We start from the raw sequence: 27,689 nt of genomic DNA, 5'->3' as shown, positions 1-27,689 counted from the left end.
GCTTCACATGTAGCTCTCACAGCCTTGGGCTTGCATTGACACATTACACTTTTTCTTTGCCTCTGGAAAGAAGAGAAATGCCTTGAGCAAAGTGGTCGTTTTCATAGAATCCCCCCTTTTTTTTTAAATAGAGTAAGGCAGAGCTTGGCACACAGGCATGTCAGCGACCAGGGCAGGAAAGGAGGGCACTGGCCTTGGATTGAGCTGTGTGTGCCTGGATGTGGTGATCCTGGAAAATAAAAATCGATGATGTAAGAATAGGATTGAGGCTTGTGTGGGTGAGAAGTTTCTGCTGAGGCAGACAAGATGGATCAAAAGATTTCCCAACTGGGGTCTGTAGAGCATCCTCTGATGGTCTGCAGAGACTGCCTGGGCATGCAGCCCCTGCTCTTTTTTGGCTGCAGAGTTGGTCAGCGTGTGTTAACACTCAGAGCCTTCCTAACTCTGCTCCTTTGCCATCAGGGCTGTTGGGAACGCTGCCACAGCAATGCTCTTAGAAATACAGCAGGAAGGAGGAGGAGGTGGTCCACACCAGAACTGTTGAAAAGTTTAAGTCTGTGTATTCTGTCGTATATTTCCCAAAGCAATCCAAGTTCCTCGAGATTACTTTGAAGTCCAGGACAGGAAGGATTTCTCTTAAGCACAGGTGATAATTATTACTAGCGCGTTGCATGCTTTATGGTTTGTGTTACTGCTGAGCTCCCAGTGTTTCGGGGGCTGTGTGTGTACATGTGTGCTTGACTTTGCACAGACATAACGCGGATAAATCCTGGCTGTTCCCATGCCCTGTCTGTGCTGACCTGCTCGGGGCGTCCGTGCCCCTTTAAGAGGCAGGCACTTTCTGATTCATGTGGGCTGTTTCTGGCAGATTTAGGGTCTTGCAAAAGATGCCCTTAGTCCCTTATTAAATATTCATAAGAGGGTGGGGTCACATTTTTGTGACCTGAAAAAAATCCCATTAATAAATTTGTTATCTGACACGAAAACACTTTAGGGTGGAAAGCAATCCGTATCGTATCCCATTTAACATCAGATCACAAGTTGTCAGTAAATTGGGTCCTTTGTCTTTGCTTCTTGTGAGGTTCTTCAGCAGCATCACTAATGGGGCTATTGTCTGACAGCCCCGACTCCTGCAAATAACGGGAGATTCTGCTGGTAATGGTGTAGGGCAGCTTCTGTCTGCTCTTGTACTCGCACGTGAAGTAACCGAGGAGTTACTCTCTGCATCAATTTTGTCTTCAGAAACTATGTGAATATGTTAAAAAAGTATTTGAAATAGCGGGGAGAGTTTTTAACAAATATTGCTGCCTGAGATGAAGTAGTTGGGCTCGGTGACCTCTGTGGGATCCACCTCAGCATGTGCTATGGATGGGAGCTTTTGGGGAAGGGAAAACAGGGCACCACGTCTGTGGCAATCCCTGGGTTAGAGAGAGCAGACGGACAGGGGGTCGAGTTTGGGTACTGAAGTCGGGACAAGCATTTCTTGGAGCTCGCCCGCCTGAGTTTGTGAAGCTTATTCTGAGCGAGGCGTACCTCAGGTTTGGGAGGTGCCCCAGACCCAAACACAGCGGCTTTGGGTGCACAGAGCTCGGGGGTTCGGCTGCCTTAGATCGGTGTGGCCGTGGACCCGGGGCTGGCAGGGGAACACGGCTACCGCCGCTTCCCCGAGGGAAGAAGGGGAGACGCTCCCCTCCGCAGGCCGGCCGCTCTGCCCCGCTTTGGTACAAACTCCCGTCACAGGCACCTTGTGGTCGTCTCTTTACTATTCTCAGTTCTATTTTCCGATACCGAAATCCCGGGGTTGTGTGGCAGAGCCGTCGGGCAGGCAGCAGGAGAGCGGCAGCCACTTTCCGCGGGAGACGAGAAAGTTGCGGGGCGGGCAGCAGGCTCTCCCGGGGCGCAGCCAGCGCTCCGTGCCGGCGCTTTCCCCCGCCCCGCCGGGCTCCGGGGGGGTGTCCAGCCGGCGGTGCCCGGGCGGGGGGCGGGGGCGGCCCGCGGGGCGCCCCGTTCCGGGGCGGGGTGTGCGCGGCGGCGCAGGGCGGGGCCGCGCGGGTGGCGGCGCGGCGGCGGCAGCCCGCGAGCAGCGCGCCCCGCACTCCGCCCGCGCCCGCGGAGGCTCCGCACCGCTCCGCGCCCGCCGCTCCGCCAGCCCGCTCCATGGCCCGGCGCGCCGCACGCCGCCCGCCGCCGCCCAGGTGGGTGCCCCGCGGGGGGATCGGGGGCGGGAGGCCCGCGCAAAGTGGCGGAAAGAGTCGCGGCGGCCTGGAGGAGCCGCGCGGTGCCGGCTCCTCCGCGGGAGGAGGAGGAGGAGGAGGAGGAGGAGGAGGAGGGAGGTAAGGGAGGGACGGCGTGCGCGCCCCGCAACTCGCCGGGGGGTTTTAGAAGTGATGAGCGGAGCGTGTCGCCCGGCGCCTGTCGTGACAGTGGCGGGTGCGCGTAGCCGGGCGGGCTGTGCCGCAGCGCTGGAGTTGGGAAGAAGAGCGAGGAAGGAGGGAAAGTGCACGCAGCCGGAGAAAACACAGTGTCAGGTTTAAATGTCAGGAACCGAGATCGCTGGATGGATTCGCCAGTCAATTTACCAGGGGGAAATTAAGTGAGTGAGCTTTGTTTTTGACATTGACTGGTGCTGCGAACCCCGGCGAAATGGATGTAACGGGATCTCGGCGCAGCCGGGCTCGGTGTCAGCGTTGCAGTGCGAGTGAGCTGAAATTTCGAGGGTGGTGGTGTCGGGGAGGAGGGAACCCTTAGGAAGTGGGTGGTAAGTTTAGAGCAAAGTGCATATACACTCTTCCTCCCTGGAATTAACTCCTTCAAAGCCAGCTTGTCTCCGAGATCAGTGAGAGTTGTGGCTTGTCCTTGTGCTGGTGGCGGGGAAAAACCCCTCGCTAACGCGACACAGCCGTCTCGGTGCGTGTGCCGGCGCTCGACACGCTACCATTTCATATTTTTAAATAAAAACAAGTTCGGTGGCAGGAAGTGTGAATCATTCAGGGTGACCAAGATCTGTTTATGAAAACCAAACGGTTGGATTTATTCTAGCAGTGAGTGTTGAGTTGTGAACTACAATAAATTGCTGAAGTTTATTTCTAATAAAAAGTGACTTGCACACGCTAGTTTGCCGTTTTATAAATAAACTGAAATGTTAAAATATTCTTTTTTTTTTTTTTTTTGGATCACAGCTGATTCTCATGCCTGATGCTCCTGGGCCCAATCCTGGAGTGCCTTGTGCGTGTGCAGTAGCTGTAGTAAGCAAGGAGGCTCTTTACCCTCCTCTCTCCCCGGAGCTGTAAGCACGCTGCCTGCTAAATTATTATTTACCAGATCGAACCCCTCATAAGTGTGTTTAATGTGCAGAGCTTTCAGGCATCTCGCACATCTTTTACACCAAAAGTGAAAGGCATTTCTGTTTGCTTCTAAAAGTCACGGCTACAACACATGTGCACATGTGCGTATGTCATTAGAGTGTGCTTCTGTCTGGTAAAGAAATGGCTTTTGTTGATTGTATATTTATTGTAGTAGCAGCCTAGGAAGTCTCTAAAAGCAGGCTCTGTCCTCTCCTCACAGCCAGCGGAAAATCTGCTGTCAGAGGGCTTTCAGTGATCTCCTGTGGCTGCGTCCAAAAAATTTCATTGATAAGGCTGCGGAGATGAAACCCGAGTCCTGCCTGAACAGAGTAGCTGCCTTGGCCTAGATTGTGATAGAGCTGAACTGCAAACTGATTGGTCTGACACTTTATAATCAAAGTTGATTTATTGTTCATTAGTAGTGCATTAGCCCTTTCAGGCAAGACAGTTATTTGTGTAGTGGCCTGTCAAACAAAAGACCGCTAGCACCTGTCATTTCTAAACCATGAGATAAGCAAGCAGATATTAAGATAATGCAAATAGGAATACAGTGGAATGAAGTAAAGTTCTAGCAATTTCTCTGTAAGAAATATTGTTTTATTTAACGTGCTCGTGCCTAGCAAATAGAGGAGCTGGATTATAGAGTGAAGGGGTTCTCCTGCACCAGGACCGTCAGGAGGAGAAGGCGCTGGGAATGAGCTGGGCGTCCGTGGCGTGTGGTGTCAGAGCACCTCGGAGGTGAGGAGGTAGTTGGGGCAGATAATGAATTGGGGAAAGCCAGTCACTTGATACAGAAGGAAGATGTAAACGCTGTTTTGTAGCCCTAATTTAATTTTGTTTGGTTTTGGTTTTAGTGTGAGAGCAAGACTGAGGCACTTTTTGTGCTTTTTTCCCTGACTTCTTCCTCCTCTTCCCAGTGGACAGATGTCATGAAAGGATGCTCTTACTGGCAGGGGTTAATTATATGAAAACTTGATGACATCACAGCAGAGCTGTGAGAATGTCAAAATACATCTGCTGCCATATTCAGACATATTGCTCTCCCTCCTCTCCCCCTATATCAGCTCCCCTCCCCTCTCAAAAGGGAATGATCTCATGACATAAAACAGAAAACAACACAAGTGTCAAAAGAAAACAAAATTAGTGAACTTTTGTCTGCCACCATAGAAACGAGGATTAACTTATGTTATTCCAGAGCATGGAATGGAGACTATCTGCATGAGGATATATAGTGTATTGTCTTCTGTGAATTTTCATTTGACAGGGATTTTGGAGGCTGTGATCTTAATTAAATCTCAACTGACTCAAATAATGCATCTAAAGGCATGCAGTGTTGCGTAACCTTGCTGAGTTGGTAAACCATAAATCATCAGAAAGCTTATGATAGGAAGGGCTGCTTTGAAATTTTTTTTGTTTGCTACAGTTGGTTTGTTTTTTTTTTCTGAGTCTTGTTTAACATTCACTTTACTGTGCTGTGCCATTGTGCCCTCCCTTTTCTAAGCAGTGTTATTTTTGCTTTAAAAGAAAAAAAAAGCTCTGAGACATGCTCTGACCAGTCACTCAGCTGAACTAAAGAGAAGTCATAAATACAATGGGATTGACAGGGAAGAGATGAAATCCCTGCACTGTCTTTGCAGGGACCTCAGTGCTCAGAGGAAGGTGTGGGTACCTCACATTCTTCTGCGGCTGGATGAGCCCTGCACAAGTTTTAGAAGTGTAACTCTTAACCTCAGGCTGAAATTTGTGCTGGGGTGTGAAAAGCGACCAGACCCCACGGTAGAGTCGTAGCAGTGCGTCACAGATGGACAGACGATTGCACTGACGGACGCTGGGCTCTGATGTCTGCGCGGGTTGAGTTGGTTTTAGTTGGTGCAAGGAAGAAAAGGGTTGCAACAGTTGCGTGGAGAAGGATAAAATGGATTTTTAGGCATTGAAAGCGAGGTAGGGCAGTCAGAGCGATTCCTTATGCACCATTTTAAGCTGACAGTGCTCAAGCACTGTTGTTACTTTAGAATGAATTTGTTTTTAAAATCCTGAAGTTATTATTTCAGTCCAGAATGCCTTGGTTTCTGTGTCTGTGATTACATGCTCCGGCAGCTGAAGAAAGGTAAGGGGGGAAGGATTTTTGCATTCAGAAGTTTAAGGAGTTTGAAAAGCTCCTGTGCTTTTCTGCTCTGTATTTCTTAGTCTTTTCAGAGCTGCTGTAGGCAAATGTGAGCTGGGAGGACACAGCACTTGGATTTAGTTTCTGTAAAGGTTTTTCAGTAGCAGGATAACTTAACTGGTTGTTTTTGTCCCCTCTTTGCTAGGGAAAAGCGGTAGCAGAGGTAGTTTCATCAACACCTGCAAAACTAGATTGTGGGAAAGTCCTGACACCATAAGCTAAATTTGTTATTGTTTGGTGAAAGGCTTGGCTGATTTTAAGCAGTTTGTTTGTTTTATTGAAAGCAGAACTGCATTACTGGAAACTACTTTGCTGTAGTTCAGTTAAAATGTCCTGTCCTGTTTTGTTTTTATAAGGTGCTTACTTGTTCAGCTTCGCTTCCCAGTTAAAAGGAAAGGGAAAAAAATCCACCATATACTCATCTGCAGATTAGACTGGCCATGTAGAGAATGGGAGAGAAGCAGCACTGGCAAATATCTCAGCCCCAGCCTTTTTTTCTTCTTTTTTTTTCTTTTTTTTTTTTTATTTTTTCTTTTTAACCTTTCCAGCACGGTTTTCTGCGCTAGCAGGAGGATCTGTAGTCTGTATTGAAGTTGAATGAATGTTATAGAACCCAGACTGAATATTGAACAAATAAGTGGAATTGCCAATTGTTCTGTGCACTAGTTTTGGACGGATTTTCCTTCATTGATTAGGTAAGATGCTCTGTTATTTGGGAGGGACAACACCCCCTCCTCCCCAAACTGACAACGGGTTTTAATTTTTAAGCTTTATCTTGCCCTTAAATCTGAAACATCATTGTTCAAATAACTGAGAACAAGGTAAACCAACAACATCAAAAAGGTCGGCTTCTGTGATTTCTCAAGGGCTTGTTATTTTGTACTTTCCAATTCTATTTGATGTCTTGACAAAACAAGACGACACAAGGGAGAATACATTAAATTTTGATTTTCATCTAACCTGTTACAGTAGTGGCAGCTTAATTTCTTTTACTTTTTACCGAAGACGGCTTTTTGCACAATTACTCTAATTGCCACGCCACTTTATGAGAAGGTTTCTTTACGGGTTTCCCATTTGCCTTGATTTTGTGAGGCATTTTTTTGAACGTGCTTTGACCTTTAACACGGCGAGCTGGCTGGTTGGAGTGCGTCTTCATTAGAAGTAAATCAGTGAATGGCAAAATTGTCAAAGAAGCAACTGATGTTTTCTCATTAGAATCTAATTTGCACCGTTGTGCTTAGCTGTGATGTTCAGCTGTAGGTGTCTGCCATAGGTGTGAAAACCTGCACATTTTTAAGCAAATAAAGTTTACAACTGTTATAAAGGCGTCACTTGGAACCAGAGTGGCAAAGCCAACCCGAGTGTTTAAGCAGAGCTCTGGTTTGTGTGGGAAATAAACAGCATGATTTAACCAGGTGGATTTTTTTTCAAGTATCTCTAATTTATTTTTTTTTTTTTTCAACTGGCCACGACAATGTACGTCATCTCAAATGAGTGTGAAGAACAGGCAGCTATGGATTTGATTCTTGCAGGAGAAAATAGCCAGGGATGTAAAGAGGGCTCATCCTTCCTAGAAATCTGTTGGGAGCTGCAGTTCTTTAAAATCTGCCATAAGAAAAAAAAAGAAAAAATCCCCTCTGTGTAACACTTCTCTTTCACTCACATGAAATTCAGGGTATAGTATATGTTGCTGGTTCTATCATGGTCTTTTATTATTTAATTAAGCTCTCTATAATGTATCTATGAATTAATACACAAATGTAAGGAGGCTGACACCATGATCATTCTCAGTATACTATTTGTGAGAGAGGGTTTCAAGGGGTTTTCAAGGGCTTTAGGGGTATTTTGGATGTTTCTAAGCAGGATTGCTTTTGGTTTATTTGAGACTCTTTTGGCAGAATATGTTGATCTGACATTTCCTTTCCTAAACTCTGGAAAAAAAAATGCAGGGTTTTTTTTTTTCCTTTTTTTTTTTTTTTTCCCCTTAGATTTAAACGGAATCATTATAAAATCACCACTGTTTGGAACCATGTACAGCAGGTTATATAATTTTTCCTTTCCTGCTAGAGATGGAAACAAAAACGGTAACTTTTTAAAAATGTGAAAAATTATGATGATAATATTAAGCTTAAAATCTCACTCATCTTATTAAAGGGGTATTTGGATGTGTGTCTGTATGTTCTGGTTTACTCTCTATTTGACAAATGTTAGATGTAGAAGGGATTTAATTTATGTAAACTTTATATTTTTATGCAAATTAAATGGGTATTTATTATAGCAGAAACAATTATCCTGGCACTTAGTGAGAAACCTGGTATGCATGAGAAGTGGAAGATAAGATCAGATGTTTCATTCTGTAAACAAATATGAAAATATTCCCGTTTTTCCTCGGCTAGAAGAGAATACAGAAGACGGCAGACATCCTGACGTGCCAGGGAATGTCAGCATAGCCCATCGTTCTGCTTTCTGTGGGTCAGAAGGAGATCTTCACTCCTGATAAAATACGATAAACAAAATTATAATAATAAAATGCTAATTTAATTTTAAGGAGGTTCCCCCCCCCTTTTTTAATAGGCAGTTGTATTGTTACAGAGAGCACAGTTATGCTAATGACAGACTACTTAGCTGATTTTACATTAATATAATAAACATTACCTGTCTTAATGCGCTGTGCTGTATTATGGCAAAAGAACTAAGTCAAAAAGTGAGATTCCATTTCGCATAATGGACCAGCACAGCAGTTCCTGCGTGAATAATTCCGACAGTGGCGTTTTTGTCTTGGGATTTTGGAGGATGAAGTATTATGTCGGAAATGTTTTAGTCTCAGGATGGAAGCAGGTCCTGCCTGCCTTCAGCACTTCTTATTTTGCTGGGCTCTGCTCTGGCTTGTGGCATCGTGCCTCTCTGCTTGCCAGGGTGTCAGTGCTTTATCTTCTCCTGTTTTGTATTGTTTCACCTGATCTTTTTTTAATACTTGGAATATATTGCATATGATATCTTGCTAATAGTACAGCTCAAGTTCATTGTTTGGTTTTGCCTGGCCGTAGCTATTTTTACTGTAGTTTAGTATTTTTATCTGTTCCTCGGCGGCTTGTTCTTTTCTGTGTTCAGCTGTTTTTGCTCTGTTTAACTTTTATCACAAAATCTTTAACCAAAGAATTGCTGTTTGGAAATCCAAGGTGCCTGGTATGAGGGCTTGCTGAAATCAGGTTCGAAGTTAGATCGCAGGAGAAAAGGATTTTCTGGCAGAGTTATTCTTTATGAATTGAGGAAATCCTCCCCATCTTCCATGCATGCCTGCTAACAGTTAACAGGACCACAGCCATATCCAGCATCAGAGGCACAGGGTGTGAAATTTCCTTTTTTTTTTTTATTTTTTTTCTTTTCCTCCTTTGCTTCATACAAGATTAAACTACTTGAAATTATTTAGCTAGTATTTAATTATATTAATATCACCAAAAATGAGGGAATGGAGATGATTAAATAGGACTAAATCATTTTCATCCCTGTGACCCTGGTCTGGGTTGTGTGCAGGAGTGACAAATGCATCCCTGCTGTAATTCCGTGGGGAAGTTAAAGGGGAGCTTGGCCCAAGTTTGTGGAAGTTTCCCTTGGCTGGTTTTGCCAAATTAGGGTGTTTTTAGAGCTTGAGATGGGAGGATCTCAGAGGGGACTGTGGGGCCAGGAGGGCTTTGGGGGATGCCGAGGAGCAGAGGCAAAACCCTGGGAGAAACAGTGAGTGAAGACAATTGTGAGTATTAAAGACATTTTTTGCCGTTGATGGTATTAGCATGTCAGCAGGTCCATACTAGCACAGCTCCCAAAGCCAAATTGCAGCTGTATTTTTACCTTTGCTGCCAGGTTTACATGCAGCTGGGTATCTACCACACCCTATTGTTATCAGTCAACAATACCCAAAGTAGTTCATTAATCATATCAATAGCAACAATCATGTTTCAAGTGCAAAATAGAAATAAACAACTTGAAAGAAAAAATAAAGGATTGATTTCTTCCCTGCATGCTAACTTAGCATTCTTTAAATATATCTGCCAGTAGTTTAATTTGAACTTCAACTCCCTGAAGGCAGTAAGACAGAATTATTTTAGTTCTTCATAGACTGCCTTCTGTGATTCATTGTTAACTCATAAAACATGCTCATTTTCATGTACTTAAACAGTTAAGTCATTTTTAAAGTTGGTTTGTAATTTTTTTTGGCAACACATTTAAGTTGACATCTGAGAGATAGAAATCTAAAATGAATTTATAGCTCTTGGTTTAGGTTTCACTTACTATCAGACAAAATATCAGAAATAAATATTTTTTATCTAACATAATGTAAAGTATATTGCACAGTATCTAAAGTAAAGTTTAGTTTTGACTGAATACACTCAAAAAGGGACCCATAAATATTAGAGAGCTGTAGTTAAGAACTTACATGACTGTTTTAAATACTATTGATTTAAACCACTGGCTAGATTTTATGAATCAAAGTGTAATTTCCAAGCTTTGGCTATATTTCTCATCACTAAAGCACTCTCTCTTGTGTGCCTTTAGCAGCTTTCCAGACATTCAACACGGGATTAAATGATAGTAGTTACAATGATCAATAGGTTAAGACCGGTACAATCACTCTTACCGCTAATGACCTCGGTAGTAATGGGTAATAAAGTGTGGGCTATAATAGCCTATTGCTGGTGCTGCATGCCCTTTGATTCCTAGTATTACCAGGGACTAGCTACATGGAAAAGTTGGACGTTGGGAGTTAAGAGAGTGGATATATAGGCCATCATTCTTAACTATTTAAAGTCCCTCAGACCTGTACGTGTGTGCCCACGCTCGTCCGGGATGTGTGTTGTAATTTTTAACACGATAGTTTCTGGCTCATTCGAATTTGTTTGTGTGAGGTTTCTGTAAGTTGCTTTTGTGATAAAGTACAGGCCGTGGCTAAATGTGGCTGTTAGCTGTGTTTATAAATGGAAGGCAGCACCTTCTTTAGAAGCGCAGGTGTGGTGTGAAAATGTGGTTTCAGATGGTAAAATGAAGTCGAACGGACCAACGCAAACTTGTGCTCTGTGTACTTGTACTCTCTGACTGTGTGCAGTACATACATGATTATTTTTTTTTCTTTCTGCTTAAGTGCTTCTGTTCTAGCAAGGAGTGTGCAGCTAAGAGATTTGTTACTGGAAGGTACATGGCCAGTTTTCAAAGATAGGGCCTAATCGCCAGATCTGTCCCAAGATAAATGTGCAGAAGGGCCGTGGAAGTGAATGGGAGTTGTCCCTGCCCGGCTGACGGCAGAATGCGGCCCTTTGGATTAATCACCGATGTGTAGGGTTTACAGCACCCCACCCTATTCCTGTCTGTATCCCTGCTTGTCGTCATAAATCTGACTGAAGAGTATTTGTCTTGTCTATCTTCCAAGAAGGGCACAGAAAACATACTTAAACATGCTTCCTCTTCTGTTTGCTTGGTCCAGCTTCAATGAGAGGCAGTACAAACCCCAGGGTAAAGTAAACTTCTCTGGGGATGAGAATAATGAAGGTGAGTCACGCTTCGGGGCGAAGATAGTGACGGCAGGATTTAATTAAATAATTTTCTACTCCCAGAAAAGTTTTTAAAAGACTGTGGATTAAGATATTCTGAATTAATGGGATTACCCATCCTGATGACTCAGTGTCCTCAGAGCTGGTCCTGCCTGGTGAGGTGGTGGCTTTCCCATAGGCACAGGGACACGGTGCCGGCCATGGGACAATGGCCACTGGTTCTGGTGGTTCTGGTGTTTGTCCCATAATTAAATCTCCTTTTGCCAGTGTTCACACCAGCCTGGACCCCATCAGCAATGTGGGAACGTGCTGTGCCATAGGGAACACTCAGAGGACCTCGCCATATCGGCATTAATGGGATGTCAGAGGCGTGTGCGAGCCCTTGCTGGGCTCTGCTCGGGCAAATGTTTCGGAGGCAGTGTCTGGCCCTGGCACACGGCATGTACACAACAACACGGGGAGATGTGTGCTGTACATGCGTCTGACCTTCAGGAACCATTTTTAGTTCATCAAGATTAGTGATGCTGAGAAATCAGGACATCAGTGCATAATGACTGTGAAATTAGGAATGAGAGCTTGCTATGCAAATGACAGGACAAATCATGTGAAAAAGTCAAGATAAACTGCATATTAAGACATTATGTTACATAAAATTAATACTGCATTTCTCTCTTGCTTACTACTACACTGGAGGATTTTTTTTTAAACTCCTTTATCTTCTGATCAGCTATTGTCTGCTGATTTTTTTTAAAAGTGGTTCACGGAAAAAGTGCTAAACATATTATTACCTTTTATTGTAATACATGAGATGACAGGAGATCCTTTTTAGCAAAGTATATCCTTTACTGCTTTTAGTTTTGTGCTGTCATGTATTTGATTTAAAACTATAGAAAAGTAAGGTGCTTCAATATTACTGTTAAAACTCATATGGGTTTTGTCTTTTCCTCTATTGTTTTTTTTCCCCTCCTTTTCTTTTCCTTTTTTGGGGTGGAGGGTAGAGGGGTGGGTTTCTAGGGAAATAGTCTTCTTGCATTACTGGGACTGACAAAATGGTTCTCATGTAGTCTGCAAATTAAACACAAGTGCAGTGATTATTTTGAATAGCTAAATTACATTCTAGAAAGCTTGCAGAATTCATAGCATTGTCATTAGGTATCCGCTTGAATACAATTTGTGTAACCTTGGCCAAGACAGCCTGTCATTTTAATGTCAGTGTTTTATCTGAACAAGACATCATCCTTTCAGATACAGTGTACAGGTTCCTTGCAAAGATGCCCGTGCAGAAACGTGTTAACAGTTGCAAATATGAAATGCTATCAAGTTCATCACTGTAGCTGTTTGTCACTGAAATGTCATGGAAAGCGGCTTTTAATGGTATCTCACATAATATGAAAGAATTGAAGACATCTGTATGCTGGGTGAATATGGAATGGTAAAGACATCGTGGTAGGGCCTTTCTGTAAAAATTGCATAGGAGTCTAGTGCTGTTATTCACATCACTGAGCCTTCCTTCAATTTTCTGAAAAACCTGTCGTAATAGGGTCTAGATCCCATCAGCGCGGGATATTTGGCTGTTGGATTTCACTACAGAAGGCAAGGGCTTTCTGGGAGGGAAAGAACGTGGCTGATGATTTCTAGTAAAAATAAATACATCTTTACCATATTAATTACTTTAAGGAATTTCCATCCAATAGTGTTTTGCAGAAGGGGAATTTAGTCACCAGGAAGGTGTGGTCGGTGTGCTGGCCAGGGTGGGCTGTAAGGACTCTCACGTTCAGCCCTCTTGATGCCAGGAATGGCTCCCCTGGCATGGGGATGCTGGAGGAGCTGTGGGGATGTGCTCTGACCCTCTTTCTCTCCTCTTGGCCTTCAGGTTCCAGTGTCGGTGGCTATGATGACACCTCAAGTGATCACTCCCCAGCAAATGCAGCAGATCCTCCAGCAACAAGTGCTAACTCCCCAGCAACTCCAAGTCCTGCTCCAACAGCAGCAGGCACTCATGCTTCAACAGGTAATTGTTTCCTTAACAGCAGCTCAGGTGGCCCCTATGGATGCTGGAGGCTTCACCTCCTGGAACACCCTTGGGGAAAGAAGCTGCCCACATCTCAGGTCTGAACCTTGGAGCAGCCATGCTGTGAGCTGAACTGACTGCTCTTTTGTTTTTAATTCTAGAAATAGCTACTGGAAACAAATTCAGGGAGAAGTGTTAGGAGTGTTTCCAAGATCAGCTAAATAATACAGATGCATATTTAAGTGTCAGGAATTCGGCAGATGTCCCTGTTGCTTTTGCCTGCATCCTTCAGAAGGCTTGGTGTGCCCTGACTAATTGGAATAAACAAGGTAGAGGGGCCATACTTCCCAATTTAGACCTCGTTATTTCCATCTGGAACCGTAAGGTGCTGTGGAAATGGTGGAAGCAGAAGTGGAGAGGTTTGCAAGCCTGTTTGATTTCAGCCAATATATGCTGGGCTGTGTGTCAGTGCTTCTTGCATCCCGTGGTCCTTTCTCAGCTGGAAGCTGGCCACCAACAAGCCCCGAGGCTCTGTTACCGCAAGGTTTGGCACAGTGGGGTCTCACAGAGCCCGGGTGAGTGTCAGCATCCACCCTGCCTGCTCCCTCCTGGCTCCCAGGCTCGGTCCTGACAGAGCTCTGCCTGCTCAGAGCACATCTGGGCAACGGGAGGAGAATATTTCCCAGGATGTCTATGCACGTATTGAACAACACTTAATACAGTCAAACCCTATCATTTAGAAAGCATGTGTGTTTCACAACAGAGATTCGCCAGGCTCTCTCAGCAAGGGCATTTTGGCTTTGTTGTTACAATCAAAGGTCATTCCTTGCCTTATTTTAATTAGTTTGTGTAGAAAATGGTATGTTTTTCATCAGTTCATTTTGGAGATTACTTTTCAAACGATAATGCCAAGAATAGTCAGTGTGCACTGAATTTATTGTTGAGTTTCAAACTAAAGGTCAGACCATTACAGATAAAAGGATGCTATTTTTCAAATCACAGTTTGTGTGTTACACCAAAAGGGACGCTGAATTGGCTCTCCACTTTGTTACTTACCATCTTTCCTTTTCTTTGTAGCAGCAGCTTCAAGAGTTTTATAAGAAACAACAGGAACAGTTGCAGCTTCAACTTTTACAGCAACAACATGCTGGAAAACAGCCTAAAGAGGTACAGACAATACCCATTTTACTTTCAAACCACAGATCCCCGGGGACTGTCTAGTGGCTATTAAACTGTCATTCATCTTATAAATGATTGCACAACTGAGCTGACTCTATCAGGCCTCAGCTTTCAGATTTAGAGTTATTGTCCTGTTTTTGCCTGTGTTTTCCTGTGCTTTCCATTTGCTCGCTGCCACATATTTTATAGCAGGGGACCAGGCCTTGCTGTTCAGTGTGAGTCCTGGAGCAGGCATCTAGACTTGTATCTTGGGAGAGTGCTTTGGGGAGTTAGTTATGTGGAGAGGGGAGGGGGCAAGGCAGCAGGCCCAGATCGCTGCTGTCCTCTCCAAGCAAGGCAGAATGCCAAGAGGTGTTGAGTTTGAGCTTGCAGCCAGAGAGGTTCTGGTTGCACATTCCTACAGCACGGGCTGAGCAGGAGGGACCACACTGGAGCAGCATCGGTGGTGACACGGAGAAGAGGTGGCAGGATACCTTGCCCTGATGCTACCACAGTCCATAACTGAAGGGGACAGACCAGGATAGTTTCTGTCTGTCCTTTAGCTAAACTTCCCTTCCAAAATACCTGTCACATCCCAAGCTTTGTTCGTTTTTTCTGATGTGCTTAAATTTAATTTTCCTGCAACTACATTTTAAGGTGCTGAGTCCACCTCTTAAGTCTCGAGGAATTTTGGACTCCTGTTTAATCCAGCATCATTGCTGGCTTAATTAGATCCTAGAAAGCTGCCTCTTGGTGCGAGACACTGGGTGATGTCCGGCGATAGCGGCAGCGCTCGTGTCACCTGACAAGGGGTGTTGCTCGAAGCATGCACCAATTTCTGCTCCCCATTCCCCCTGAAATTTCAGCAAATCGTGCCACCTGTGCCAAATTTCAGCCCAGAGTGAATTTTTCCAGCTGAGTTATAAACCCCTGAAAACAGGGGGGTTTATAATGGAAATGCTGACACAACCTTAACCATAGTGCGCTTACGGGCGCCACTATAATAAAAAGGGAACAGATTAAAAAGTGTCTAAAATGTAAATCTAAAGGACTAACAGTAATTAAAATGGAAATGGCACAGGGAGGGAAGGCATGTAATTGTGAGATATCACTGTGCAGAATGCTCTCAGCTTTGTTTTGCTGGCTGTTTTTCTAATTCAGTAGGGCTTACTCATCAGTGGCAGTTCAATGCGCGTTAATGACTCTGGGATGCAGGCATCACTCTGGACAAAGAAATGATTATTGTGCGGTCAAAAGAAGTTCAAAGACAAGAAGGGAATTTCAGTTTTTTCCTTAGAGATCCACATTCAAGAGCATATAAATTAAGCCAAATGTTAAAAACCACAGTCTGAAAGCTGACTTCAAAGTCACAACTCTCTAATTAATGAACTGCGAGCTTCAGTTTGGACAAGTCGTGGTTTGATGCGCCCATAAATCAACATGACAGGTCTGTTTCACAGTCTCAGACAGCGCTTGTCATTGAGTCACATCAGATGTAAACACAGCAGAAAAAAGAGAGAATATGAAGGAGGTGCAATTGATCAACAGAATTGGTAAAAACCCACTTTTGAAACGCATTATGCATGATCACAGGAAATGGCGATAGCCTCAAGAGGCTTTCTCCTTCTGCTGTTGCTTTTTTGAATCAGATTTCTAACAGCCTTCAAAAGGGAGAATAAGAATTATGGAGCTTCTCCCCTGTGGCTGGCAGGCAATAACCCCCTGTTGTTATTTTGTGCTTCTTTCTTTTCAAAGGCGTCAAAATTTAGTTTTTTAAAGATCTTTAACTCTATATTTGAAGACAAACAATAAAGGGCTGCCACTGTCATTCTTATCAGTTACCAGGGATTGTATTTTTTCTTTCTGTTGCCACTTCTTATTAACCTCTTATTTGGTCTATTAGACATAGTTTTGAATGCAAGCCTGCATGCTGGGAGAACATGAAAGTTCAGATGAGCTCAGAGGGCAGATAAAGAAATTTGAAGGGGAAAGTTACACAGCAGAATGAACGATAAAAGTTAACTCTTCTAAATTGCTGTTGTCAGACAGGAGAGCATCTCAGACACAAAGATGAGGGCTTGGAGCTTAAAGAAAAAAAAATACTTTGTGTTAAAAAAGACAAGAAGGGAAGTTAGACAATGTGATGGCATTTCAATATCTAACACACTGATTTACTGTGGTCACACTTCTGATATTACACTAGCGAAAGCAACAATAAGAAAGGACTCCTTCCTGTTTCAAGAAGAGCATTTTAACACGATAGTTGGAAAGAGAACAAGGACCTAAGTCTCTTCAGCTTATTCTAGGGGTTTGAGGGGGAGTATTTTTGCTGATGGTTTTAGTGGCAGTCCATTTCAACAATGCATTTCACCCCACAGGTTTGTTCAGCCCAGCTTAAGGAGGTTATTCTTGCTAAATTAGCATGGAAAAGGTGGTCTTGTATTATTTTATTTCTTCCCCCTCCCTCTGGCACCAAAAACTGACGGGCAGTGCCGTGGTGGGGGCCGGCGGCCGCAGTGCTAACGAGGGCTGAGCATGTACCTTGACAGATGGAACAAGCGTATTCATGTACGGCATCCCCCAAGTCATTTTGTGAGTGCCTTGTCCCATTGTGCTGTCGTGAAAGAAGGAAAACACAACAAACCTCCCCAGCCCCGCTGGTGAAAGGGACCCGAGCCCCGAGCAGAGCAGCAGGCAGACCCCAGCGAGGTTCCTGGGGGTTTCACTCGCGGGCTGCAGGGTGTGAGCAGTGCCCGATAGCGAGGGGCAGAGGTGCTGGGGGGGATCTCAGCCCTGTTCCTGCTCTCCCATGGAAGGGTCAGGGCTCCCCAGAGCCAGGGGCGTGCTCGGGGTAGCCGCGGCTCTGGACGGAGCGCGCTGTTTGCCGTTTGTCCTCCGGCACTGTGACAGTTTATGTTAGGCAGTAGGGAGTAACCTAAGAAAGGAAAACAGACCTTTGACAGAAGCTTTAGGGAGGGGATCAAAAATGCAAGTTTTATCAGGATATTTCAGCATTTTAACACTGACTACTGACCTGACAACAGGACTGCACCGAGACCTTTTTTGTATGCATTCAATTGTGAGAAGTAAACAAACTGCCTTGTATCCTGTGTTTGGTAACTGGGTGGGGAGCGCAGTTTGGCAACGTGTCTTGCTTTTAAATTCTTTCTTGGACAATGGGCCTTGTATACTTTTATATCCTGGCTTTTCAAAGTAGAGTGTGTTCAAGAGCTTTTCTTAGGATAGCTGAGAAGACAACCAAATGGGCATCAGTCCGTAGATATAAAGACATTTTTTAAAAAAAACCTCGTGTGTCTAACTTTGCACTCTTTATGGCAGATAGGTAAAACACAGCTTACTACACCTAGCATTAATAATATAAATACATCACTATAAATACATTAGGTATATATATTTTAGAACTAATATTTATGGTGGCAAACATTACTTCAGCTCTTAATACAACTGTTGCTGGGGCCTGCATGCATATGGTGCTGTTGCAAATAGTTGCAACAAATGGATGTGTCAGAGCAAGCTGTTGCAAAGAAATGTAAACTCTGCGAGTTTCAGAATATCCAAGCACCTATTTGTTTAGATGTGTTCCTGAAGTCGTAGGTTTTCTTTAGAAATAAGATAGAGTTTAGAAGTAAGATGAATAGATTGGCTGACTCTCAGAGTTGTGGATATAAAGTTAGGTGCAGTATTAGTATTGATGGGACATGGTGGTACAAGAAAGTGGGGGTCAAGCCCACAGCTCTTGTCTGGCAGTCCTGCTCCAGCAGCTCTGGTGGGACTTTTTCCCTGTGTAACACCAGTAGGGAATGAGGCCAGTGATCCTCTGGCTTGGTGTCAAGGAAGGGCAACAGAAAGCTCGGGATCTGGCTGGGGTTTGTTGTGAAAGTGTGCAGTTTAGTAAGAGTTAATTTTCTTTCCATAATTGTTAGCCATAATGTGTATAAGACCTCCACCTTGATATGATTCCTAGCAGATTAGGGATATTAGATAATTTCCTTCTATTTATTGTACTACTGCACTGTATTATCTTTCTATCACTCAGATAATTACTAAGGAAATCTACATTAATTTTTTTTGGCTAGCACAAGGAACTGCTAAACACTGGCATGATGTATTGATGTTTTACACAACAAAAGTTTTCCTCCTGTCATTGTACAATAAATAAAAAGATATTTATCAAAATGCAAAGCCTTTCATGGATTTTAAAGAACAAAGCAAATAAAATACAAGATGAGCATGGAAGCAAAACCTAGAGGCTTCCTTAACTGAAAAAAATTAAGGACTCTGAAGCCTCGAGTACTGTACATATTAAACACTCACATTCAAGTAAGATGTTGTTTGCTAAATTATGAATGTGTGTAATTAAAATCTAGTGGCTGTTTCTATGAAAGATTTACAATGTTATTTCATCGTTTGTCATGGCTAATTAACAATATTAGATGAAGTTTTTCTTCTTCAAAGGTCTGATTTTTTCTCATTTATTTATGTCAGAAGTGATAAACAGAGTAGTTAAAAGCTTCTCCGGGTACAGTAGTGAGAAAAGCAACATGTTCTTTTACACCTCGAAGGTTCAAGGTTCACATCCCTGTGGAGTAAAGCAACTCCATCTTCTTTCTAGTGAGAATAATTAAAAATTTCAAAGTGCAGAAGTAGCAGCCTTAAATACAGCACAGAATAATTCCAGTGTAGCAGAAAGTATTGTGGGGCTTGATGGATGAAGAAGAGAGAGTGAGTATAAAATACCATAAATTAAGCCAGTCGAATTGCCTTAATAGTTGAGACAGCCCTTGAATGAGCAAACAGAGCACAGTGAAGGGTTTCTTGTTACATCTAAGTGTGATGGGATCATGGGGTGTGATTCTCATGTTCTTTGCCTCAAAGAATTACCCAGGATTTTCACCAGTGTTTTCTTTACCCAGGACTGAAACACAGCCACGTCTGGGGTAAAACATGAACACATGGACCAAGAAATGCTGTATGCATTTGTAATGGGGATGGCAGCAGGGATTTAGGTTGGGTGAAAGTTAACCACTGGAGATGGGAATCTGCAGCCCTGTGTTAGCTCCAGCATCTAAACATACCTTGAGGTCTTTGCCAGGGGTGGTGGGCTCACTGACTTGGCCTTGATACTGAGTTACTGCCATCAGAATTGAAGCAAGCTGAGACAAGGAGCCTTGTAAATCCTCTGCTTTGCTCTTGTATTAACAAGTATGCATTTTTATATTTTTTTTTGTGTTTTCCAGCCCCAGCAGCAGCAAGTGGCCACACAGCAGTTGGCCTTTCAGCAGCAGCTCCTACAGATGCAGCAGTTGCAGCAGCAGCATCTCCTGTCTCTGCAGCGTCAGGGGCTGCTGACCATCCAGCCCGGGCAGCCTACTCTGCCTTTGCAACCCCTTGCACAAGGTAGGTGAGGGGTTTGGGTGACAGGGCCAGTGTGTGCACACTCACATGGAGTTATCACATAGGGGAGAGGGAGAAGGAGCTCACAGGCTCATAAAATAATAAGCACAGAAAGATGCTGACAGGCAGGGTGGGCATTATAAAGGTGTTTTTTGAGAAGGGCAGTGCTGCCATCCTGGGCTGCTCTGACTGGCAGGGTGCAGAGGGCTTGGAGTTCACGTGCAGTTTGCACAGCTGTAGCTGCTCTGGTGGACTCAGAGCTGCTGGATGTACTCATCTGGTCTTGGAATCCTTCACAGGAGGAGTCTTTATCAATTCCTGGTGCTGGCTTCATGGCTAAGGGTGTGTGAGAGCAGCTTTTTCTTTCCCAGATGTGTTGATTGGGCCTTCCTGGTCCCAGCCTGGCCATGAGCTGGCACAGAGCAGCTCTGACCCACAGGCTGGGAGCTCCGAGTGCCCTTGGCTGTGGCTGCCAGGGAGACAGGACAGGGCTGCTCTCCACAGCCTTCGTGTCACTGCCTCAGTGCCCCTGCTCCTTCCTTCACACTGAGGCAAATTGGGATTAACTCCATTTAATTCTAATGGTATTATTGACAATTAGATCCTCCTACATCTTTATTCAGTCCTGCACTCTGCAAGAAGTTACTGCTTTGCTGAAATCCCAATTTATTTTATTTTTTTTAAGACACTGATACACTGAAAGCACTACTTAAATCCACAATACTTTTGACAGTGATTATAACCTAGAGTTTTTATTCTGTCTTTTCTTTTTTGGCTTAAATTTATTATTTTACTTTTTAAGCTGGGTTTGTCTGCAAGCCGTGGGACAGTTTTAACAGCCTGAGCTCTGGTTGCTGTGGTTATAGCAGACTGTTTGGAGTTGGCATGGCTCAGGCATGCCATGGCATCAACCATGATGCTTGTATTTCTGAATAATCCTGCCTTCTCCTTCCCTTGCCCCATAATAAATTTGAACATTCACCTTTATAGCTTGAGTCAGCCCAGGTTGAATGATTTGGGATCTTGAAAGCAGCCTTAGGGCTGTTCCTAGTTTCTAAATCATACACTGCATTTACATTTAGCCCTGTTCACTTAAATGGAGGGGACAAGACAAAATTGCTTCTGTTCTTCACCCTCCTTTTTTTTCTGTGTACATAGCTGCAAAAAAAGGAGAGTGAGGTGGCTGGTGAATATTAACTTATATGGATAAACAGGGGCCAGACTGGGGAGTAGAGTCTGCTTTGTTGGGTGGCTGATGTGCTTTATTTAGGCTTGTTTTTGCCAAACCCAGGAAGGCATTTGGGTGCTTAACTCCTCTGTTAAGAGGCAGAGCTTTTGGGGGCCTGACCCATGACTCTCCAAGTCTCAGTTAAACTTCCCAGCATCCCAAAGCTTGGATGCCTGGTGTAGAGCAGCACTGTGCAGGAGCTGGAGGCTGATCCATGGAAGGTGGTGCCCAGCTGGGAGCTGCAGGATCAGGCTTGGGGCCATACCTGGTCAGTCACTATCGATGCAGAGTGATGGGGAGAGGGTGTGAAATGAGTCCAGGAAAAAAGGGCACGTAGATAAAACGCCATTTACGCTTGCAAGATGTTGTAACATGCATTAATTACGCCTCAGATTTATAGTTGGAAGCATCCCAGGCTGTTCCCACACAGCCACTGGACTCGAGCTTCAACCTTGCTAATTTTTCCCACAGCTCCTATACCATTAAGTTGGCTCAGTAAGGTTCATTGTATAGTCCATCAGTTAAGCTGTCCAAAGGAGGGCAATTGGGCAGTGACAAGACACGCTCATGTGTAATGTGAAAGAAATGAATGTGGTGATGCATGAAGTGTAATCTGTGCAGTAACACATTGGAGACACCAGTAGGTAATTCAGCCGTCGTGGCATTGATTGATATGGTTAGCAGGGAAGTGTAACTATTAGTCCTTGCCCAGGAGCGTATTTAAAACCTGAGGGGTGCTGACTTGCACGCCAGAGACGACACAAACATAAGCAGAGAGGGCTGGTTCTGGCAGGGAAATGAGCTGCGAGCGCTGGGGGCGGCGGGAGCCGGCAGGAAAGAGGGACTTGAGACTTGAGGCGGGTTGCAATCCAGCACAATATTTTATTCCTTTTTATCAGAGAGACGATGGCTTAAAACTGATGTCATTATGAGGTTTAAATCAACTTTCTGCTTGCTTGAACATGGTCACCTGGGTATGGAAGTACAAGGACACAAAGAGGTTGAGCAACTCTGTTTGTCTTTGAGCCGGTGATACCTGGGGTTGGGAAATTGAGTTCCGTGAGCAGTAATCTGTCAACTGTCCCCACAACATACATTTTTTAAACCTGTGCCTACATTTTCTTTCATAATCAAGAGGACTAGTTGTCCTGAAAAATGCAATGAACAGCCAGGGCTGTAGTTTGAAATAATGGGTAATAGACACTTCTTATTTAAAAAAAAAATTACACCTCTCATGCCCTTTTGTTTTCAGAACAGTTTGCAAGACTGAGACAAATACTGTATATGTGTGTATAAAAGAAATAAAATCATCCCTCTAGTAAATGTAGCTGTGAATTCAGTTTAAAAGCATTTTGCTTTTATTCTTAAGTATCTGTAATAGTAATAAATGTTTCCAAGGAGAGAATGCTACTTCATAAGTGACATTTTCGTTATGTTTTCAGAACTAATAGATTGTTTAAATCTGTATTTTAGTTTCATTTTAGTTTTTAGTGCTCGCCTATTGTCTTAAACAAAATAGCACATCCTTTAGCGTTATATTTGTGTCATCTTTGCTGCTTAGTATTTAGACACTTCTATAATCTAGATTTTACATCTCTACATAGCAGCAATTTTAAAATAAACCCCATTTCAGCAGTGTTCTGAGCTGCTGAGAGTGAGATCTTCAGTATCTTTAAAATGAAACTGCAAATCACACTTCAGATCACCAGCAAGTGAAAATAATAGGACTGAGACATCCGGGTGCCTGATTGCTCCTGTGGATTTGGCAGTTTCAAGTCTGAAACCCGTTCCTGGTCCATAGGAAGTTGCAGCGATCTCGGGTAATTGCAGCGCAGTTCTGGGAATCTGACTTGAAATTTAGCTCTCGCTGTTAAAATGAGACTGTTAAATGGTAAATTACATAATTTATTGCGAGTGGTCGTGGATCTATTTGACTTGCTTTTGCCATTTGTTCTATTATTTTATTTAACCATTTTGCTGGATGAGTGATGAGCGTACCTTTCAGCTGCCCAGTTTGACAGGCTACTCAGGAATTCTCTCCAGAATTATTCTAAAGGAACTAAATTTAAGGCACGAGGAGAGAGGCTATTTTTAATTTCATTTTATTAATCAGGTGATGTAATCAATTTTTGGCAAGGGGTTGTGTGCAAACGTGTATGACATCACAGTTAGCTCTTTAAATTAATGTCACCCAGCCAAAAATCTTTACTATCTCCAGCATTTTCCCCCACACAACTGAATATATTTTATTTTTCTCTCTATCTGTGGTATAGTTGTTGTTAGTACTAATGGGAGTTACACTTCTGTGGGAAGTTAGACCAAACACTTTGACTTTTAGAGGCATAAATATCATGTGTATGTCTGTTTTAATGGCTGTAACACTTTCATGATTTTCTTTGGGAGAAAGCATTGGTAGATCCAAAAGTGACTGGGGGGAGAGAAAAGTGGAGAACAGGGAGAGGAGAGTGGATGATAGCCTATGTCTAATTAAAAATCTACAGAAATCCAGACTAAAAAAGAAAAAAAAAAGAAAAAAAAAAGGAGAAAAGGCCAGTTATTCTTTTCCTATTTGCTTATTCTGGAAAATAAAAATAGGTGTCGGCTCATATGTTCTCATATCAATATGTTATCATCAACAGACAAGTCTATTCACTATTGTTTCAACTGAGTAAACAGTGTGTAAGGGTCAGCCCTGCTCACAGGTAATTGTTAGTGTGCAGACAGTCCTGTCAAGCGTGTTAGCTAAAAATACATCGCACACTGTCACTTCGCAAGGTGTTTGAAAATAATAGCCCCCACACAGCAAAACAGGACACGGGCTTGTGTACTGACCTTTTTCTTTGTTTAATTTGCTCAGAGGTTTAATTCCAGGGGACAAGTAATAATTGAATATGTCTAATAACTAAATGCTCATTTGGGACAAAATCCATCAAAATATAATTGGCATTTGGGGCTGATGAAAGGAAAATGACGTGGCTTTAGAGAAACGGATGTGTCCTAAAGAATATCTGATCACTTAATGTATAAATTGAAGCCTCTTCCCTAATATATATTAATTGTAGATACTTAAGGATTTCAGCATTTTTTTGTAGTGAACCGTTACCAGAGACCAACTGTTTTTGTTAATGCTACTCTGGGAAAGGCGGGGAAGGTTATTGGTCTGTCGTGCAATAATTTACTCCTCTTTGATATGCAAACGATCCACGGTGAATATAAAAAAATCCTATCAGACTCATTTCACAGTTCTTAACCACTTAGATTCTCTGGAGTCTATCGCCTCATTAGACCAGTGCTCTCCAAAGCTAGCATAATTAAAATCTTTAACAGTTTAGCAAAGTAAAGATGTTTGGCTGATCACGTTGAGATGATTATCTATCCATTGTATTCTAAATGACAAAAATAAATTAAATTTAGACCTTGGCATTTTTTATTATGTGTTTCAAATGAATATAATGCAGACTGCCTTTTTTTTTTATTTCAATACCTTAGGTTGGGTGAGGTACATGCCTGTGTGAGCTGCTGCTGTACACTCAGAAAATGGCAGGTTTCCTTAGGATAGCTCCAGAGCTACAACATGGTGAAACAATGAACAGTCACCCAAACGATGAGCTGGAAGCACGCTGATGAGAAACCTCTTTTAAAACACACAGACACTGGCTTATTACTATTATTTTTCCCCTGAATATTTGAGTGACGTGTCTCTACTGCTAATTTTTTCCCATGGCCTTCTCTGAAAGAGCACTGAAATAGTCTGCAGTGAGAGAAACTTGACTTGTTGGATCATGTCACAAACATCAGCTTTATCCAAAAGCATGATCTCAGCATGAGCACATGCTTCACCTTCCATTTGGCCCATTGAAGTTTGCAGTTTCCAGTTGCATTTGTTACTCAATGTTGTCTCCCTAACCCTGGTGTCCACTTCGGCACATTTGAAAAAATACTATTTTTTATTATTATTTTTTCTTGAAGCTTATTTTCTGTTTTGATTTTACTTTTGAATGGCTCATTAGCATCGATCTAAGAAATGACAGTAATAATAGTGTTACTTGTATAGAAAGTTATACAGTTTTTCGGTAGACACATCCATCAATTAAGTGAGCAGTTCGAGAAACCAAAATTAATGAGAAAGATAGGTGTGTTAATGAAATAATCATAGTATAATCAATTTGACTGTTAAAATTTGAAAAGCATTTCAGGAAGACAATATGAATTCATAATTTACGTCTAAAAGTGATTAATAAAAACTGTATTTAATAACAAAGCTATTTGTCATCATTTAAAACTTAAGCACAAAATTAGTCATGTTGTGGTTCATGTTGTCATAATAATAAAGCTGAGTATCTTTTTTCCTAAGACCTTCTTTGTTTTTAAAAACAGGTTAGAGAGTAGTCACTTTCTGACTGAGTCTAAGTCACTTTTTTTTGTTTTTTTGCTAAAAACAAAAGGTAAAAATAATTGTGGAGAAAGAAAGAAATCGAATTTCTTAGCTGAACACAGCATATCCAGTGGCCACCTTTGCTGTCAGTCTTGCTCTGGGTGTAGGGGGTGATTTTTGCCCAAGTAGAGATTTTGAAAAGGAGCCTTTGGTCTAAAAATTGCAAAAATTTATAATATTTAACATGATGTTTGCTGTGGGTGTGGTGTTGTGTGGATCCCTCTGCCCCAGAGCCCGGATTTTGCATTCCATGAGTATTGCAGGTGTCACACCAGAGCGCAGCAGAGTCGTGCAGTGCAGTATTAGCATTTAGTTATTAAAAAAAAAAAAAAATACGTGCGCAAAAACACACACAGGCAAAACTAACACTAGGCTTTGTTTACTGACTCTCTGATTTAATTACTGTTTGAAGACGGCCGAATTAGCTGTTAATTGATTTAATTATCCAATTTGTTTGTTTCAGGCATGATTCCAACAGAACTGCAGCAGCTCTGGAAGGAAGTGACAAGCTCGCACACAGCGGAGGAGGCAGCCAGCAACAACCACAGCAGCCTGGACCTGTCCACCACCTGCGTCTCCTCCTCTGCGCCCTCCAAGACCTCCTTAATCATCAACCCACACGCCTCAACTAACGGACAGCTATCAGTCCACACTCCTAAACGGGAGAGGTAGGTGCCTGCGGGGTTTTCCACCCTGAGCATCTCGGAGCAGCGTCCCGGAGCGATGGCGAAACGCTCGGGAGCGGTGGCGAAACGCTCGGGAGCGGTGGCCAAGTGCCTTGGCCTTGGTTTTGTCCTCCACATCCTGCTCTGTCTGGTGTTGGCGTGGTTGAATAGAGTCTCCACTGGGCAGAATATGCTCCTTTTGTTCAGATCTTTATGGCTTGTTAATTGGATCAATGTGGGCACAATTAGCTAATTAGAAGTGCACTGGATAAGCGTATTGGGAAGTGTGAAGAAGCTGGGGTTTTTTTTGAGTTTTTCATCACAGGTGTTGGTACTCTTGTTGTGCTTTGGGTTTACAGGCTGGAGGTGAGCAAGAAAATCTGTTGGGCAGTACAGTCCCCATTTTTCTACCAAATTTTGGCACCCTATCTCATCTAACATATTTGCCTTTTTGTACTCTGTATTACCTGCTTTCACAAGACACGGTTGAGTTCACCAGGTTTCTCTAAAACAAAGTGGCTTCTTTTTTTCTTTTTTTTTTTTTTTAAGTGCTGATAAAATTAGCTAACTGGTGTTGTTTGGCTTTTAAAAGTGTGAGTTAATTTATACTTGCTCGGCTTGCATTGTTAAAAGAAATGGCTTAAATCAGGGGTTGTCTGTTGACGTGCTTCTCGGCGCGGGCTCTGCTTTATTCCAGAGGATGCTTTATTGCAGGTTTGTTTCTTTACACCCCCAGATTTCACTGAGGCGTGTCTAACAACGTAACTTTTGCTTCTGGGGAGATAGACAGGCCCAGGCGCCAGGGCCGTGGGTGCCAGCACCGGCTGCAGCCTCGGCGTCGCTGCCGGAGGAGGAGGAGGAGGAAGGGTCTCGAGGTGTGGGCACAGTGGGGAGGGCAGCGCTCCTTTGCAGTCAGGAGAGTCCCTCTGACCATCTAGAAATGTTACAGCAGACACTAGTGAAAGCTGGATTTTATGGAAACTGATGGCTTCGTCTTTCCGTCCTCCTTTCATTCATTAGAAAGAGGATAATGGAATTTTTAAGCCATAGAGTTTGTATTTCTGGTGGTCTGAAAGTAGATTGATAGGGAAGCTATATAAATACCTCTTATATCTTTCTGATATTAAGAAAATAGTGCTGCTGGGAATAGATAGATTTTAAAGGAGAGCACACCCACTGTAGGAAGAAGTGCTGTGTGTGTAAGGCATCCTTTATATACCCATTGCAAGGACGTGTGTGGGAACATCAGTGAATATGTTTATAATGCATGTAAGTGCCAAGGATTTGGTTTTCATGAAGACTTACATGGGATACTAAAAAAAAAATTTGATGTTTATTAAACAATTAATTCCCTTTTTGCTGCATGTAGAACTGAACAAGATGGGTTTATGGCTTTCCAGTAAATTTTATCTATGTTTTTTCTTACCGAGTATATAAAGTAAAAACCCAGCAAAATGGATCTTCTTTCACTGAATAGAGGCATGTCCTGTGTGCTAATAGCAATCTAAACCAGGAAACAAATCCAGTTCAGTTTGAAATACAGTGGAAATACAGGAATCTGTTCTGAAATATGAATTTTCTCTGTGTATAGTATTGAGCACACCTGGAAATCCATGTGTCTGAGTCCTGTAATTGTGGCCTGGAGGCAATTAGGATCTACAGACAAGGTGATACGCATGCTTTTATTAGTAAAGTTCCAGATTAATTAGGAAGGCAAAAACATGCC

The 27,689-nt window shown here is 43.0% G+C and overlaps 1 protein-coding gene across 22 annotated transcripts in view; it reads left to right on the top strand.

Annotated features, from left to right (window-relative positions):
* The window catches only part of FOXP1 (forkhead box P1), a 379,651-nt gene that overhangs the window by 291,076 nt on the left and 60,886 nt on the right, over positions 1-27,689 (top strand). For 18 of the 22 annotated variants that reach the window (XM_014251620.2, XM_014251617.2, XM_088062033.1 and 15 more), the window contains 4 exons: positions 12,925-13,062; positions 14,140-14,229; positions 19,479-19,638; positions 25,762-25,966. In XM_014251620.2, coding sequence (XP_014107095.1) covers positions 12,925-13,062; positions 14,140-14,229; positions 19,479-19,638; positions 25,762-25,966 — 593 coding nt within the window. Of the gene's footprint in view, positions 1-2,110; positions 2,196-4,061; positions 4,083-6,182; positions 6,204-12,924; positions 13,063-14,139; positions 14,230-19,478; positions 19,639-25,761; positions 25,967-27,689 lie in introns of those variants that run through there. The other 4 variants (XM_014251629.2, XM_014251630.2, XM_088062040.1 and 1 more) reach the window with 4 other exon arrangements.

Source organism: Pseudopodoces humilis, chromosome 13 (genome assembly GCF_049639895.1).
Source record: "Pseudopodoces humilis isolate 2021_Gansu_Grassland_sample_001 chromosome 13, ASM4963989v1, whole genome shotgun sequence".
Taxonomy (NCBI): Eukaryota; Metazoa; Chordata; class Aves; order Passeriformes; family Paridae; genus Pseudopodoces; species Pseudopodoces humilis.
This window is presented reverse-complemented; position numbering and strand designations above follow the sequence as displayed.